Below are 17,061 nucleotides of genomic sequence, written 5' to 3'. Positions count from 1 at the left end.
TATCAAAACCCAAGGTTGCCAAGCTTCTAAATTCTATGTAAAGAAATTACTATGATACTCCCAGAAACTTTATTTCAAAGAATTTTCAAAATGTTCACTAAAATTTCTACCTGATCTGATTTTATGTAATAAACATACAATCACATTTTAGCTCATTTGTTATAAATCGTTGTAACAAAACGGTTCAACTCCAACCCAACTTTTTTTTTCTAAGACACTAAAATTGTTTAGTCCGTTGTTAAGAGTGTTGTATTACCTGTTTGAGCTGCATCATTGTCAGTGTAAAGAGCGTTACAAATTGTTCCTCATATTGGCTTACACTCACACCAGCAATCTCAGTGAGGCACTTCAGAGAGACATTTCGAAACATTGGAACATTCAGGAACTATTATAAAATTTTTTTAAAAAGGAAGCATAAAATTAAATGGCATGTAATACTTTACTTAAAAATTAAGAAAAATAAAGGTTTTAACAATAGGGAATGTAAGAGGGAAAACACCAAATAAATGGATGGTATTCTGTTCTGCACATAGATTTTGAGGAAATTTCATTCTCCACCCAATAGACAGTAAATGCTTTAGGAGCAAACTGTGCTTCCTCTGATGTGTCTTCAGACATCTAAAAAGAAAGTCGCTTGGTAACTTTCCCAGGAACCATGACATGACTTTTAAGAACATCACGTTTTATGTGTAGTCTAATAAAGACCCAAGATTTAAAACTGCTTAGGATTTTAGGAGGTGGGCAATACGTTAACAAATGTATGGTAAAACTGGCTCTTTCTTTTTCTATTGTTGAGAAGGTATAAAAACGGCATACCATTTGTGGATGGCAATTTGGTTAAACATCAAAAACCTTAAAAAAAATGGATATGCCCACTGGCCCGATACTTACTCTATGTATATAAAAGTTGTATTATTTAATAATAATGTTTTCTTTGCAGTACCACTGACAATAGCAGTTTTATAAATTGTCTACCAATAAAGTATCTCTGATATTGTAAATTCACGTATTTATTCATATTACCTCATCACACCCTGAATTATAAAATCTCACGTGTTAAGTTATAGTAAGTCTCAATTAAGCATACAAATTTATTCCTTCTATCTACCAAGAAAGCATCTGCAAAGATAATACAACCAATTGGTAACTGGTGAACTCTGGATGAACAATTATTAAGACTTCATGTAAGTACTGTATGCTACTGCTTTAGAAAAAAGGGGGGGCAGGAAAAAACTGAGACCTTCCACTTTATAAAAACATTCCTAAAATCAAATCCCTTAACAGTTGTTCACATGGAATTCCTGAGATTTTTGACACCATTTCAAAGAATTATTAGCTGAAACTAAAGGATAGTTCTTCTGAGTAGTTAATCATCTTAGAAACAACACTGGTCATACCTACAAATGCATAATGCTTTTCTATAGCTAAGAGCATTACAAATTAATAATATATACAACTATCCAGTGATAAGAACTGAGATGTACACACTATACCTTATAAATTAATGTGCTGATTAACTTGGTCTCAAAAATATATCCCAGTGGAATCCAATTAAGAAATCTGAGCAACGTTTCCAAAGTGGCATGTACAAGTGGAGCATTTTGGGAATTTTCCTGTTAACAACAACACATCTGTAAATAATCCTCTTCCTATAATTGTTACTTTAAAAAAAATGAAATCAAAAGCACTTACCATCACAAACTGACACAGCTGAAAAATTTGGGAGAATTCATTGCACATGCTAAAAAAAAAAAGTTACCAGTTTAGAAGATACACAGAAATACTGTAATTATTTACATACTAACAAAATTTAAAAAATTTCACCAATCTTAGTCATTAAAAACTTGAGTCACTTTTTAAACACAAGTATCAGTAACTTCATCAAAAGCTACGAAGTTGCTAAAGCTATCTGTAATATCACTCTTTCAAAGCTTACCCATAAAAAAAAGTTTCTAAAGAGCATATAATTTCACTTTCAGGTTTGTCATCCTTACTAATTTGAAATAATTTAATCCACCTTTTTAAAAAAGATTTTATAAAGTAATCTCCACCCACAAAGTGGGGCTTGAACTCATGACACCAAGATTAAGAGTCACATGCTCTATTGACTTAGCCAGCCAGGTGGCTTCCATCAATTTTATTTCAACTATCTTCTAAATCAAGATAGTTGAAATAAAACTCTTCAAACTAAGAGAGTAAGAGAGGCAGCATTTTATATATATGTCCCAAATCCTATAAACTGCTTATACCCGGAAACAGAGGCAAAACTGTAAATTCTGAAGTTAGTTTGAATATATAAAGGTGAAATACTGCTGTGCCCTAATGATTAGAACAAATTTTTATTCCTAAGGGAAAGAAAATAAAGTGGTTATGTTCCCAAGACGCAGGCCTGGTAATAATTCAGTTGACATTTGGACCCAAGTCACCTCCTTCACTTATATTTAAGTAGCCACCATCTAAAAACAGATCCCAAAGGTTTCTGGGAACGCCTGACCTATATTCCTTTTGCATGAGATGTATAGTTATTTTGCTGTGACAATGAATTACGACATCCTATCCTTATCACCACACATACTTTTCAAGCCTCCAGATTTAGAATATTAGGTCCGCTCTAGGACTATTTAAATTTCTACTAAAATACAAGTAATTTAACATATTAATGATCACAGTTTCTCAATAAATTATAATCAACCTCCCAATTTCTTTAAATCTTCTCAGAAATAACTTAAAAATTCTAAAGCAAAATATAATTACTTGCCTGTCTTTTAAATGCTTAGCTTTCACTTGAGTTATTTGTCCACTAGAGAAATCAAATACTTCTTCACTCAAGAGTTTAAGAATCACCATATTATTCTGACAGAGACTTTCACTGGTCCTACTTGCTCCAACAATGTCACTGATAAAAGTTGGCCAGTGTTTTGGCCATTCTTGTTTTAGTATCTAAAATAAGATAAAAAATGTTAATTTCACTTCTCAATGGCAAAACAAACCTCAAAGTTGTGTGATACTAAAAGCAGGAGCAAATACACCCACTTTTCATTTTCTCCCCCTTGATTAAGAGAGTAAATGTGCCATCCTCTATAGAATAAATTAGGTAAAGTGTAACACAGATAAAGTATTTGGCCTCAAATGCCCAGGACTCCTCTCAGTTATCCCAGATGATAGATCTAGTCTGGTTCTTTTTTCTGTTTTTTATTAGAGATTTTATTTTAAGTAATCTCCACACCTAATGTGGGTCTTGAGGTCTCACCCTGGAGATGAAGAGTCGCATGACCCACCAACTAAGCCTTGGTCTAGGCTGTTCTAAAGTGCATGCCTATCAACATTAGCCAGATACAGATGTTTAAATTATCCTAAGTAGACTCAAAGATAAAACTCTAACCAATAAAAAAGGTGATGGGCAGGGAGAGGCATTTTCTTTGGGTGGAATCTGAGCCCTGAAATATAGCAGCTATTGTTCATATAAATTTGGAAGAGAGACAGCATTACAGTTGGGGATGGAATCATCTTTCAAGTCTGTACTGTAATATTTGTATACATTTACATACATATATACATTATGTATTTGTATATATATTTTGTATACCAGGTTTTCCTAACCAGATTATTCCCTAACTGTACCTGTTAATAAGAGGTAACTAATTTCTTTGTACTCCTCCCTCATCCCAAAGATAGGCTAACAAATGTCCTCAGTATAAAAGCCAGTGTAACTTAGTGAAAACCCAAATGTTCTCATAACTTATTAAATAGAAAAATCTAATTTTTTCTCACATACTAATTAATGTTCCCAGGACAATTTTTGTCATAAAAAATATGTAAATATAAAAGTTTTGAAGGTGAGACTATTTAGAAAGTTTGAAAAACAGACTAAGTATAGAAATCAATGTAAGGAATGCTGAATTCAAAGGGATGATTTATGAATTAAAATGTAGATGACGTGGAAAGGAAATACGCAGTCAACAGGCAAATGAGAAAATTGTAACATGTCTGATCCATACTGGAGCCACAGAAAATTTACAATTTCAAATGTCAAATAGTAGCTTAACTATTACAGTTACTGTAAAAATTATTACTGCAAGATGTTAGTCTAGTTATTTGATAAAGTAGGTCTGAATGTTTTGTTCTAGTAATCAGCCTAATTGAAGCATTTAATTCTTTTAAGGAAAACAATGAATCAAGTAAAAGCTTACCTGAACAAGAATCATATTTAATTTCCCAATATACACCTTTTCCTTCTAAGAAAAGAAAAAAGTTTAGATTAAAACAAAGTCTAACACAGGTATAGTCTAAGAATATAAGCAAAGAAATCCATCTGAGAAATATTACAGATCTACTGTAAATGATTGTGCTTACGTTTGTTATGTCTGTGATGTAAGTAGATTTAAGTTGAAGATTCAGTATATAAATGATTTTACATTCTCACACTTTAAATGGTCTTACCTCAACACAAGTTGGGTCAGATGACGTCTTGATAATGAGGCCAACAACGTATTTTTTAATTCCTATTAAAAAAAATTATTCAACACTTTCATAGCATGCCAATAAATCTTCAGTAAGAAAAAAAACGGGGGAGGTGAAGGTGAAAGTAAAGTCTGATAATGAACCCCAATCCCATCGGCGGCAACACTGGCATTTTTTGAATGATGCCAATCATTTTTGTGTACTATTCCTTTAAACTTTAATTTTTGTTAACTTTACAAAATACAGACAACAATCACAAATTATCTTCTAAGATATTTTTTAATCCTATACTAGTTAAGTACACCAACATCTAATTTTTTAAATAAAAAATACAAGGGACTATATTGTTCATTTAACTAAATACACACATAAACTCATTTTTACAGGTTAAAACTACAAAACGCCTGAAGATGTAATTTTGTAATAAGCATAAATAAGTTTATGTAAAATATCTCTAAATCAAGATCAGATATTGTTATCCTTTTCCAATTTAATTATAACATTAAAGTAATCCTGGAAACAGGATTTTAACTTGTCCCACACTACAATACAGAACAACAGTTAAGGAGAAAGTTTGGTTTCTAATGTTATTTAAAGGATATTTTAATAGTACAACCTATTCTTAACTTATTTAACGTGGGGATGGGGAAGCCTCAGGCGCACGCACCAGAAGGAGAGGAAGAGAGACAATCTTTTGTTTTTTAAAGATTTTATTTGGGGCGCCTAGGTCGCTCAGTTGGTTAAGCATCTGCCTTTGGCTCAGGTCATGCTCCTGGGATCAAGTCCCGCAACAGGCTCCTTGCTCAGCTGGGAGCCTGCTTCTCCCTCTGCCTCTGCCTCTCCCCCTGCTTGTACTCTTTCTGTCAAATAAATTAAATCTTAAAAAAAAAAAAAAGATTTTATTTGTCAGAGAGACACTGAGCACAAGCAGAGGGAGTGGCAGGCAGAGGGAGAAGCAGGCTCCCCACGGAGCAAGGAGCAATGTGGGGACCCTAAGATCATGACCTGAGCCGAAGGCAGACGCTTAACCAACTGACTGGCCAGGCGCCCCGAAGAAAAGAGAATCTGAAGCGAGCTCCACGCCCCGAGTCAGGCTCCAGGCTCAGAGCAGAAGTCTGCTTAAGACTCTCTATCCCGCTCCCTCTGTCCCTCCCACTCACGTGGGTGCAAGGGTGCTCTTTCTCTCATAAATGAGTCTATCTTTTACAGTAAGAGCTGGATGCTTAACCGACTGAGGCACCCAGGCACCCTGGTCCCCTTAAGTTTTAAAGTTATATGGTACACCTATATTAACATACCCACCAATGGGCTTGAGAAGTAGGATCCCTAAATAACCAAATTCTTATTCCATACTATATAAAGACTACTCTCATATTTATTTAATTTAGCTTTGCTACCAAATGATCTATGAAGATCTTCTTTCAGACCTCTGGAAATATAGTTAAAGACTTTCTGGAACTATGTGCTCCAAGCCTTATCTAACCAATCTGGGACTCTGGACTCAAGCTTTCACGGAGAAGGGATTTACCCATAATAATAAGCAGGAAATACAGCCAACATGAAGGTAATAAAGTACTGATTTGACTGTAAAACTACCTTAATAATCTTCATGTGCTGAAGTATTAAATTTACTCCCATTCATTTGCATTTCAAGCAAAACTGCCCATTTCCTTTCATATTCCAACTAACTAAACACTTAAAAACACTAATTATGAAAATAATTTCCTTAGTGTGGAAAAACTTTATTAGCACAGTAAAGTCACATAATGAGGGTTATTCATCAACTGAAAATGTAATGTCAAGTGGTATCAATAGTCACAGTTAAAGCAACACTAAGAACTGCTAGGTGCCAAAAATTTAACTGTTACATACCACCTAATGTAAACTATGTCATTTACATTTTGAAAAGTTAGTTCTACTAGGCAAAGTCCACAATACTAAATATTGCAGACAAGATCCACCAATGAACACTAAAAACAATGGGCAAACCTTTCAGAAGAAATTAGATACCAGTGTAGTCTCAAATTACCTTCCCAAGATCATCTGAGGGAAAAAAACCTACGTTAATAAAAAATACTTAAATGTACTGACATTATGTGCCCTATGTCTTAGTGGCCTGAAGACACCACATCACTGCAGTATCTTGCCAAAAACCATGGAACCTCAGCCTTATCATGAGAAAGCAGACAGACCTAAATTGAAATACACTCTACAAAATAACTGACCAGAACTCATCAAAAGTATCAAAGACCTATTAAGCAGGGATTAAGAACTGTCATAGATTAGGAGACTAAAAAGACACAACTAAACTGTTAAACAGAAAAGAATATCAGAGAGAAAACTTTTGAAATCTGAATTAATGCCCATATGTTCATTTTATGGTTTTGATAATTTTATTATGGTTGTAGAAGTTGTTAATATTAGAATAAGGTAAAAGGTGTTAAGTGCATTCTATATCTTTTGGGGAACATTTTTACAGTCTATAAAATTATTTCAAAATAATAAAAGAGCCTCTGTGGACACAAAATCAGGTCTAGTTTGAGTAAGGCAGTAAAAAAGGGGAAAACAATTAGGAGAATCAAATTTTTTTTTCAAATTTATTTTTAAAAGAGTGCTTCTGTAACACTTAAAATTAATAGCAACTACGCATCAATTTTTAAAAACAAGCTAAATCATACCAATTATTTAGGGCAAATAATCCCACATGTCCTCAATATCCAGAAGATTTAACCAAAACATAATTCTATTGCTAGCCCTTCCTTTCTTTACACATAAATTACTATCACTAAGGCCTCTTTAAAAAACTGAGGAAATGGCAGTTCTAAACAAATATAGAGTAACAGGCATCCCTCTGAAACCTCTTAACACAGGAAACACACAGCCTAAAAACAGAAACAAAAACACTGCCTTCTCAGATTAAATGAATGACAATACCATACAATGAGAGATTTAATAGTTTTCTTAAATTTGTAGTAAGGAATGAGGACAATGTCTAAAACTACTACTGCTGCTTCTAGTTGGAATGTATGTATTTGGAGGCTTTTTTCAGCCTCAGAGAATAGGAAAATAGGATCAAACAGATCCTTCAACTCTTCTGTTACCAATTAAATCAATTAAGTATCTTCTCCCTCTTTTTCAGAGGCTTCTGAAGTTCACCTGTAGATGGAGCAAAGGGTAAAAGATGAAAACAAGAAAAAAGTGAAATAATTAAAAAAAAAAGGAAGTTTCCCACAGACAATACAATCTTAATTTAATGTCATTCTACAATGATCATACTTCAATCCCTTCAGAACATTGGAACAACACCTTTTCTTTCTTTCTTTGACAGAGAGAAAGTACAAAGGGGGGCGGGGAGTGGCAGGGAAAGGGAGAAGCAGGCTCCCTGCTCAGCAGGAAGTCTGATGCGGGGCTGACCCCAGGGTCCTGGGGTCATGACCTGAGCTGAAGGCAGATGCCTAACCAACTGAGCCGCCCAGGCACCCCAAGGAACAACACTTTTCTGATCAAGTACTGCTGCACATAAAAGTGTCTGTCTAGAATGTCCTGCTAGGTACAAAGGTTATTTCATTAAGTACTGTTAACTTCTTTCCCAAATCCATTCCAACTGAGCCACGCAGGCACCCATTATCTTTTATCTATAGTCCCTCATCCTATTCTTCTCAATTTGAACAAAAACTCACCACAAAAGTTTAAATTAAACTTCAAATTACTCAAAAGTGCTATTTAAAAAAGCATGGGGCACATGGGTGGCTCAGTCGGTTGAGTGACTCTTGATTTCAGCTCAGGTCATGATCTCTTGGCCATGGGATGTAGCCCTGACTAGGGCTCCCCGCTCAGCAGGGAGTCGGCTTGTCCCTCTCCCTCTGCCCCAGCTCATGTGCACATGCCCGGGCACGCTCTCAAATAAATAAATTAAATAAATAAATAAATAACAAAACAAACAAAAAATCCCAATAAAACCCCCAGTCACATAAAATTTCATTAAAACAAGATATACTAGTATTAAAAAAAAAAAAGTCTAACTAGTCAGGGGAAGGCAGATTATGACATGTAAATTTTCCAAATCACAGAGTTTATGCATTTACCTTTTATAGTCCAACTAGTCTCTCAAGCTCAAGAAAAGTATCTTTGACCTTTGACAGTCCCACTTAAAAAGAGCAATGTCCAATAGTCACCATAAACTGAAGAAGTGGATAGTATCAACTTCAGCTAGCTGAAAAGTTGAGTTTAAAATAAGCCCCCAAATAAATAAATAAAACCCGATCCTGTCTTAGAAGTTACACATCATTTTGCAAGTTACACATGGCAATATTAATAATCTTATCCCCTAGGAACATTTTTTAAAAAGTGGTCCTTAATGACAAGGGTAAAAGAAATGCATTACCAAACCTGATTTTCATAGAGGATTCACTGAAACCCTTTACAAATGGTTTTCCCCCCTCCCTTTTTAAGTAGGCTCCATGCCGGGCATGGAACCCAATGCGGGGCTTGAACTCACCACTTTGAGATCAAGACTTGAGCTGAGATCAAGACTCGGACTCTTACCTGACTGAGCCACCAGGCAGCCCTCACTAAACACATTAAAATATGACAACTTATACTGACTACAACTTACTGATGGTGCATATTCCCATGAAAGCAAAAGCCCTACATTTAAAAAAAAAACATTTTATTAGGGGTACCTGTATGGCTCAGTCGGTTAAGCGTCTGCCTTCAGCTCAGGTCATGATCCCAGGGTCCTGGATCAAGCCCCGCATCGGGCTCCCTGCTCCATGGGGAGCCTGCTTCTCACTTAACTCTCTGCCTGCGGATCCCCCTGCTTGTGTTCTCCCCCTCTTTCTCTGGCAAATAAATAAAATCTTAAAAATAAATTAAAAAAATTTTAAATAGTAAGATTTTATTAAATAAAATTTTAATTTATTTTAGAGCGAGAACGGGAGGAAGAGCAGAGGGACAGGGACACAGACTCCATGCTGAGCATGGAGCCCAACACCACACATGGGGCTCAATCCCATGACCCTGAGATCATGACTGGAGCTGAAATCAAGAGTTGGACACTTAACCACCTGAGTCACCCAGGTGCCCCAAAAGCCCTACTTTTCAAAATTTAAATCATAAAGTTGTACCTTACCATCCTATATAGTCAGTGATAGACTGCCATGAGGTAACTTCAAATACGTGATTCTACCTACTAAAAAATAATTGCATTCCTAAACAAATTATAAAATATGTGGAATTAAAAAGTTACACATCCTGATTTCCTTTTACAGTGGCCGATTTTCATGTATTAGAGAAAATGGATAGTCTTAACACACTATTATGAAAGTAAAACTACAGAAAAACAGAGTTCACTCCAGTTCCAAGTATTGCACAATACTTCCAAGTATCCAATTCAACTTTATTATTTTTTAAAGTTTATTTTTTAGTAATCTCTACACCCAATATGGGGCTCAAACTCACAACCTGAGATCAAGAGTCACATGCTCTTCCAACTGAGCCAGCCAGCTGTCCCTATTTGTTTTTCTTTTTATCGTAAACTCTACCCACAACATGGGCCTCAAACTCACAACCCTCAGATCAAGTGTCATATGCTCTACTGACTAAGCCAGCCGGGGGTCCCTCCAATTCAACTTTAAATACTTGTTTACTCTCTAACCTCTCATAATGCAAATCTAATACATTCCTCCATCAAAGCCATTTTAATTGAAAGTAAGGTTCTTCTCCCCTGCCAAATGTTTATTACAAGTATCTGTCCATTTAAACCACCAACACAACACTGATCAACAGAAAGACACTAAAATATACCTATCTATCCTCTTTACACCTTCTGGTCCAGATGACTCTATAAGAGTATGGTTCCTACTTAATGAAATACTTGAGAGAACAGCAAAATGAGAGACAAACAGTTTAAATCAATTCAAAAGCACGAATTCTTAACCTAGGGCTCACAACAAAATAGGTTAGAAATGCACTGTAATTTATTATCTACGTGTTTAGTAATTTTAAGAGAAATGAGCTGTAAGATCAATCACTCATTTTTTTAAAGATTTAAGAGAGAGAGAGCACGTGTGCACAAGCAGGGAAGAGGGATAGAGGGAGAAACAGACTCCCCACTGAGCAGGGAGCTTGACACAGAGCTTGATCCCAGCACCCTGGGATCATGACCTGAAAAGGCAGATGCTTAACTGACTGAGCCACCCAGTCACCCCCACTGATTACTCTTGAAAGGGTTATGGCCTCAGATACCACAGCACACAAGTATAAAAAATACACAGGAATTATTACGTTTATAGCATTATCCACCTACGGATAAATCAATCAATAAAATGTGGTATACAATGGAATATCCAGCCATTTACAAAAATGAAATTCAGATACTGTTGAAGACTGCAATATGGATGAATCTTGAAAACATAAGCTAAGTGATATTAACCAGACAAAAAACAAATACTGCTAAGAATGCACCTGCATGGGGCGCCTGGGTGGCTCAGTGGGGCGTCTGCTTCTCCCCACTCATGCTCGCTCTCTCTCAAATAAACAAAATCTTAAAAAAAAGATTGCACCTACATGAGTTACTTGGAATAGGCAAATTCATAGAAACAGAAAGTGTGTAATAGTGGTTAACAGAGACTGGGGAGTCAGCATAATGGAAGAGTTAACGTTTAATAGGTACAATTTCAATTTGGGATGATGAAAACATCTTGGCGATAGTGATAATGGTCGTACAATATTGTGAATGGACTTATTTGACACTCAACCATACACTTAAAATGGTAAATATCTATGTATATTTCATCAGAAAACAACCTTTACTTTATTAAAGATTCAATAATTACAGCTGACCCTTGAACAACACAGGTCCACTTATTTGTGGGTTTTGGTCTTTTTTTAATAAACACAGTACAGTACTGTAAATGTTATTTCCTTATGATTTTCTGAACATTTTCTCTTGTCTAGCTTACTTTAGTGTAAGAATATAGTATAAAACACATATAACATACAAAAATATATGTTCATTGACTATTATTGGTGAAGCTTCCAGTCATCAGTAGGCTATTAATGATTAAATTTAGGGGGAGTCGAAAGTTTTACATGGATTTGTGATTGCCAGGGGGTCAGTTCCCCTAACCCCTCACACATTTTTCACAGGTCGACTATACTGCTAGTGAGAATGTGAAGCAGCACAACCATTTTAGAAAATAGTCTGGCAGTTAAACATACGCCTACCATATGATCCAGCCAAGACTGGGGAGGAGGAAGGGTAATAGAGAAGGCAATCACAAAGGTGAAGTTCTTGATTATAGTTTCATGGGTATATGCTTACTTAGCAAATTGTACACTTAAACAGCTGCTAGGTTCTGGCAACCATCTCTTTCCTTTTGTTCACCCAGCCCCAAAGTTAGTAGCTGGCTTCTGTGTTTACTAACATCTAGGTTACCTGAATGGCCCTCTCTTGGCCTTACCAAACCTGTCAATTTCCTTGCATTAAATCACCTTGTCTGAAAAAAAGAAAAAATACCATGCTAAATCGTTTGTGGTAAATATAAGGGATACAGAAAAGTAGGTACTAGGAACCCCAGTTAGGAAGCTAATGCAGAAATTTCAAGGTGATTTGAGACTAATGTATGGTTATTTGGTGAAATGAAGAATTTTTGTGGAAAAAGACTGGCAACACGCATGCTGGGTTTATTCATACTTAGCACTTAGTAGTGCACAAGGCTTTATACACATTACCTCTTTCATATCCCAATAAAGCTGGAAGGCAGTAAAGATTCAGAGAGATAAAGTATCTTATGCAAGATCATACTAACCAGGCACTGAGTAAAACCTTATGGGCAATTGATTGGTTTACCAACTTTCTGAATTAAAACAGAGACATGCATAACTCGAACTTTAACTGCCCAAGCACCTTTAAGCAACCAAACTTCCAAAATGTCCAATTATGACTTTATTACTTTGGACTAATCATAAATTCACCATTCTTCTTTTCAGTATCAGCAAGTTCTCATTTATCTCACGAAATGCAATCACCTATAAGCCATATACCTTAACACATTAAATCATCTGGTTTAAAAAAACAAAACAAAATGCTACCTTTATACAGATAAATTTTTTTCCAGAGACGGTCAAAGGGGGGCTTCCCCCTTCTTTATCATTTGAATTTTCTAATCCAAATACAGAAATTTTTAAAAAGGGAGGGGGATTACCTGGATAATGAAGGCTGATGTGCAGCCAAGACAGAGATCAACATCACTGACAGTCCTGGTATACCTTTAATCACTTCAGTAACTAGCGACCAGTCCTTATCTGGAAATTATTCTATTCCACGTATTAAAATTTCCCCTTCTACACAGATCAATGGAACAGAAGAGCCCAGAAATAAACCCATGTGTATTTGGTCAATTTATCTATGACAAGAAAGGCAAGAATATACAATGGGGAAACACACAATCTCTTCAATAAACGGTGCTGGGAAAACTGGACAGCTACATGCAGAAGAATGAAATTGGACCACTTTCTTACACCACACAAAAATAAACTCAAAATAGATTGAAAACCTAAGTACGAGACTTGAATCTGTGAACTCCTGGAAGAAAACTCAGACCTTGGCATTAGCAACATTTTCCAGATATATCTCCTCAGGCAAAAGAAACAAAAGCAAAAATAAACTATTGGGACTACACCGAAACAAAAGGCTTTTACATAGCAAAGGAAAACATCAACAAAACAAGGCAACCTATTGAATGGGAAAAGATTATTTGCAAATGATATATCCAATAAGGAATTAATATCAAAAATGCATAAAAAACTTATACAACTCAACATGTCCCCCTCCCAAATCTGATTAAAAATGGGCAGGACTTTAGAACAGACATTTTCCAAAGAAGACATACAGATGGCAGACACATGAAAAGATACTCAACATCATGAATCATCAGGGAAATGCAGACCAAAACCATAATGAGAGATCATCTTACATCTGTCAGAATGGCTAGAATAAAAAAGAAATAACGAGTGTTGGTGAGGATATGGAGAAAAAGGAACCCTAGTGCACTGCTGGTGGGAATGCAAACTGGTGCAACCACTGTGGAAAACAGTATGGAGGTTCCTCAAAAAATTACAAATACAATTACCATATGATCCAGTTATTTCACCACTGGGTATTTACCCAAATAAAATGAAAACACGAATTCACAAAGATATACGCACCCCTATGTTTACTGCAGCATTACTTACAACAGCCAAGATATGGAAGCAACCTAAGTGTCCATCGATGGATGAATGGATAAAGAAGATGTGGGACACACACACACTGGAATAGTACCCAGCCACAAAAAAGAAAGAGGTCTTGAAGGTATAATGCTAAGTGAATAAAGTCAGACAGAAAAAGACTACCATATCATTTTACTTGTATGTGGAATCTAAGAAACAAAAACAAAACAAAGCAGAAACAGACCGATAAATACAGAGAAAACTAGTGGTTACTAGAGGGGAGATGTTTAGGGGGATGGGCAAAAGGGGTGAAGGGGACTGGAATGTACAGGCTTCTAGTACAGAATGAATAAATCACAGGGATAAAAGGTACAGCCCAGAAAATACAGCTAATGATATTATAATAGTATTGTATGGTGACAAATGGTAGCTACACTTGTGGTGACCAAGCATTATGTTGTACACCTGAAACTAATAAAACAGTGTCAACTATATTTCAAAAAAAAGAAGAAATTTTTCTTTTTAGTTAAAATAAAAACTTTTTTCCTCAGTGAAAAATTGAGTCTCTGACCTATAATAACTCACCATGCAAATATTCACTTCAAACTTCAAAGATTATATTATGTATGAGCAAAAGTATTGGGGCACTCATTAGGCCCTTAAAGTAGAGGAATGAAGTAAACTTGGGAAACACTAACAACAATAATTCGCTGAGTAATTATAAATCAAGAATAAGAATGCAGCAATCAACAAAAACAATGAACTGTGGATCACTACATCAAAAACTAATGATGTATTATGTATTGTATGGTGACTAACGTAACATAATAATAATAATAATAATAATAAAAGAATGCAATCAACAGGGGTGCGTCTGCCTTTGGTTCAGGTCATGGTCCTGGGGTCCTGAGACTGAGCATAGCACTGGGCTCCCTGCTCAGTGGAAGCCTGTTTCTCCCTCTCCCTCTGCCCTTCCCACCTTCCCCCATCATACTCATGTTTGCTCTCTTTCTCAAATAAATAAAGTAATGAATAAAATCTTAAAAAAAAATGCAATTAACATTCTTGGATCCTAACATCATTAAGCTTATATTTGGGGGGTTGGGTGTGGGAGACACCAAATGGAAATATTTTTCTGGACTAAAGCAAAATGATAAAAACCAGAGAAATTTAGTAAATTTGTATTACTCATCGAAATCTGTTAAAATATTCTATTATGAAACCATACCTCCCTTTTTAAAAATTAAAATCTAATTTAATGTTCTTGAAACACTTTTACTTGGCTAATTATTATCTGTTGTATATTTTCTTTTTGAAATTTTATTCGTGAGCCACTGGAACAAGATACACTAAGGAACATCTAACATAGTCTAGTATTGTCAGGAATTTTCCTGGCAAAGTGCTTTAGACAAAAGGGCTAAACTGAAAATGCCATTACCCTTAAAAAGAGGAAGAAAATTAACATATACTTATGGACAAAAACCTGAAAGCAGATTAAAAAGTTTAAGTTATTTTGGCTTGCTTTCTGTGTGGTCAAACCTATTCATTTAAAATACACCCAGCACTGCCACTTGAGTGAAGGAGCTTGTTTAATTAAAGGGCCCAACCTGACCATCATTCCCCTCTTTTAGCAAGAGCAGCACTCATTGTATTTTCCTAACTTAACTTTTTCTCTACATCCATGTGTATCTTCCCACCTGTAACACTTTGATATAGGAATATATTTGCATAGCCTTAATACCTGTTACTGCTTTATACAAAGCAGATACACATTATATGTACCAGATAAGTATATATGTTAAGTTGGACAAGAAATACCTAACAAGTGGAGACAGTTTTAAAAGAGTAAGAGTTATTGACAAAAATATATACTTATTATGTGGGTTATACAACTTTATTCCCAATACTTAAGTTACTTAAAGATGAAGGAAAAGTAACATTCAGAAATGTTAGCGTTTTTGGTGAGATACAAAATCTTAAGATTGGAGAAGCCTCTCAGGACTGGTAACATTGAAAATAATTATAAATTAATATAGTACTGAATTTATTTTCTAATGTTTTACCTTAAAAAGAAATCACTAAATGCATCATACAAAGCTGTTGTTGTCTATCTAAATCTAGAGTTCACAAACATTCTCTGGGATATATTTTACATGTTCTTTTTTGAAAAGATTTTATTTGAGAGAGAGGGGGAAAGCAAGGCATTCACACAGTAGGTGGGGAGGAGCAGAGGGAGAGGGACAAGCGGACTCCCAATGCTGCTCTATCCCACGACCCCAAGATCATGACCTGAGCTAAAATCAAGTCAGACACTTAACCGACTGAGCCACCCAGGCGCCCCTTACATGCTCTTCTATCAAGCATGTGAAAGATTCTAGAAGTTATTTCACACTTTTTCCTACAAATAATGACCTAACAATGACAACTCTTATGTGAGCAGTAGAGTAACTTCAGGTACTTAATCTTATTACTAGTCTTGAGAAAAACCCAGAGAAAGGTGATTCTGATACATCTTTTTTATAGATAACAGCTGATCCTTGAACAACATGGGCTTGAAGTGGCCGGGTCCACTCATATGTGCATTAAAAATATACATACAGTACAGTACTGTAAATGTACATTCTCTTCAGTTTTCTTAATAACATTCTTTTCCCTAGAAATGTTACATTACATAAGAATACAGCATGTAATAGATATTATAATACAAAACAGGTGTTCATCAACTTTGTTACTGGCAAGGCTTCCAGTCAACAGTAGGCTATATTAGTAGTTATGTTTTGGAGAGTCAAAAGTTATACATGGATTTTCAAACTGCATGGGGGTGGTGGTGGTGTTGTTACCCCTAACCCCTATGCTGTTCAGGGCCAACTGTACTGTTTGCAGAGAAACAAAGAACTATCTCACCAACACAGAATAGAACACATAAAACAAAACTCTTTTAAGTCAGGCAGAATAGTCACCTCTCCAGTTTTTTCAAACATAACAGATTTTTAGAAGTAAACAGTCTTATGCACCCTGGAGTATGTGTACATTTGATATTTATACATAAATATGAGAGCTACTGTGACTTTAGGATAAAAACCAAAACATACTACTTCCATTCATGTAGAAATCCTCAGGGAGACCATTAGTTCTAATTTTTTCAGTAACAAATAGAAACATGACTTTGATAAACCAGGATCATTTAAATCGTTTAATTTTAAAGCTGAAAAAATGTTGAAGGATCATCTAGTACAATTCTTATGTGGTAAGAGGCAGAGGTCTAGGTATTTAGAAACAGAAGAGGGGCTTAACCAATCAATAGCAGCCGAGCAACAAGAACCACATCCAAGATCCCTGAAGAGCAGTGACCAAGTATGGAGATCTATTTGGGCCACACAGCCAACC

The 17,061-nt window shown here is 35.6% G+C and overlaps 1 protein-coding gene across 2 annotated transcripts in view; it reads right to left on the bottom strand.

Moving 5' to 3' along the window:
- XPO1 (exportin 1) overlaps nucleotides 1-17,061 on the bottom strand; it is a 45,322-nt gene that overhangs the window by 13,648 nt on the left and 14,613 nt on the right. For both annotated transcript variants that reach the window (XM_025868704.2, XM_073897661.1), the window contains exons 5-10: nucleotides 4,441-4,502; nucleotides 4,191-4,235; nucleotides 2,759-2,940; nucleotides 1,693-1,741; nucleotides 1,494-1,613; nucleotides 257-385 (exon numbers count right to left, since the gene is read on the bottom strand). In XM_025868704.2, coding sequence (XP_025724489.1) covers nucleotides 257-385; nucleotides 1,494-1,613; nucleotides 1,693-1,741; nucleotides 2,759-2,940; nucleotides 4,191-4,235; nucleotides 4,441-4,502 — 587 coding nt within the window. The remainder of the gene's footprint in view (nucleotides 1-256; nucleotides 386-1,493; nucleotides 1,614-1,692; nucleotides 1,742-2,758; nucleotides 2,941-4,190; nucleotides 4,236-4,440; nucleotides 4,503-17,061) is intronic.

The sequence above is a fragment of the Callorhinus ursinus genome, unplaced genomic scaffold (genome assembly GCF_003265705.2).
Source record: "Callorhinus ursinus isolate GAN/ISIS: 27379988/994484 unplaced genomic scaffold, GSC_fseal_2.0 scaffold10, whole genome shotgun sequence".
Classification (NCBI taxonomy): Eukaryota; Metazoa; Chordata; class Mammalia; order Carnivora; family Otariidae; genus Callorhinus; species Callorhinus ursinus.
This window is presented reverse-complemented; position numbering and strand designations above follow the sequence as displayed.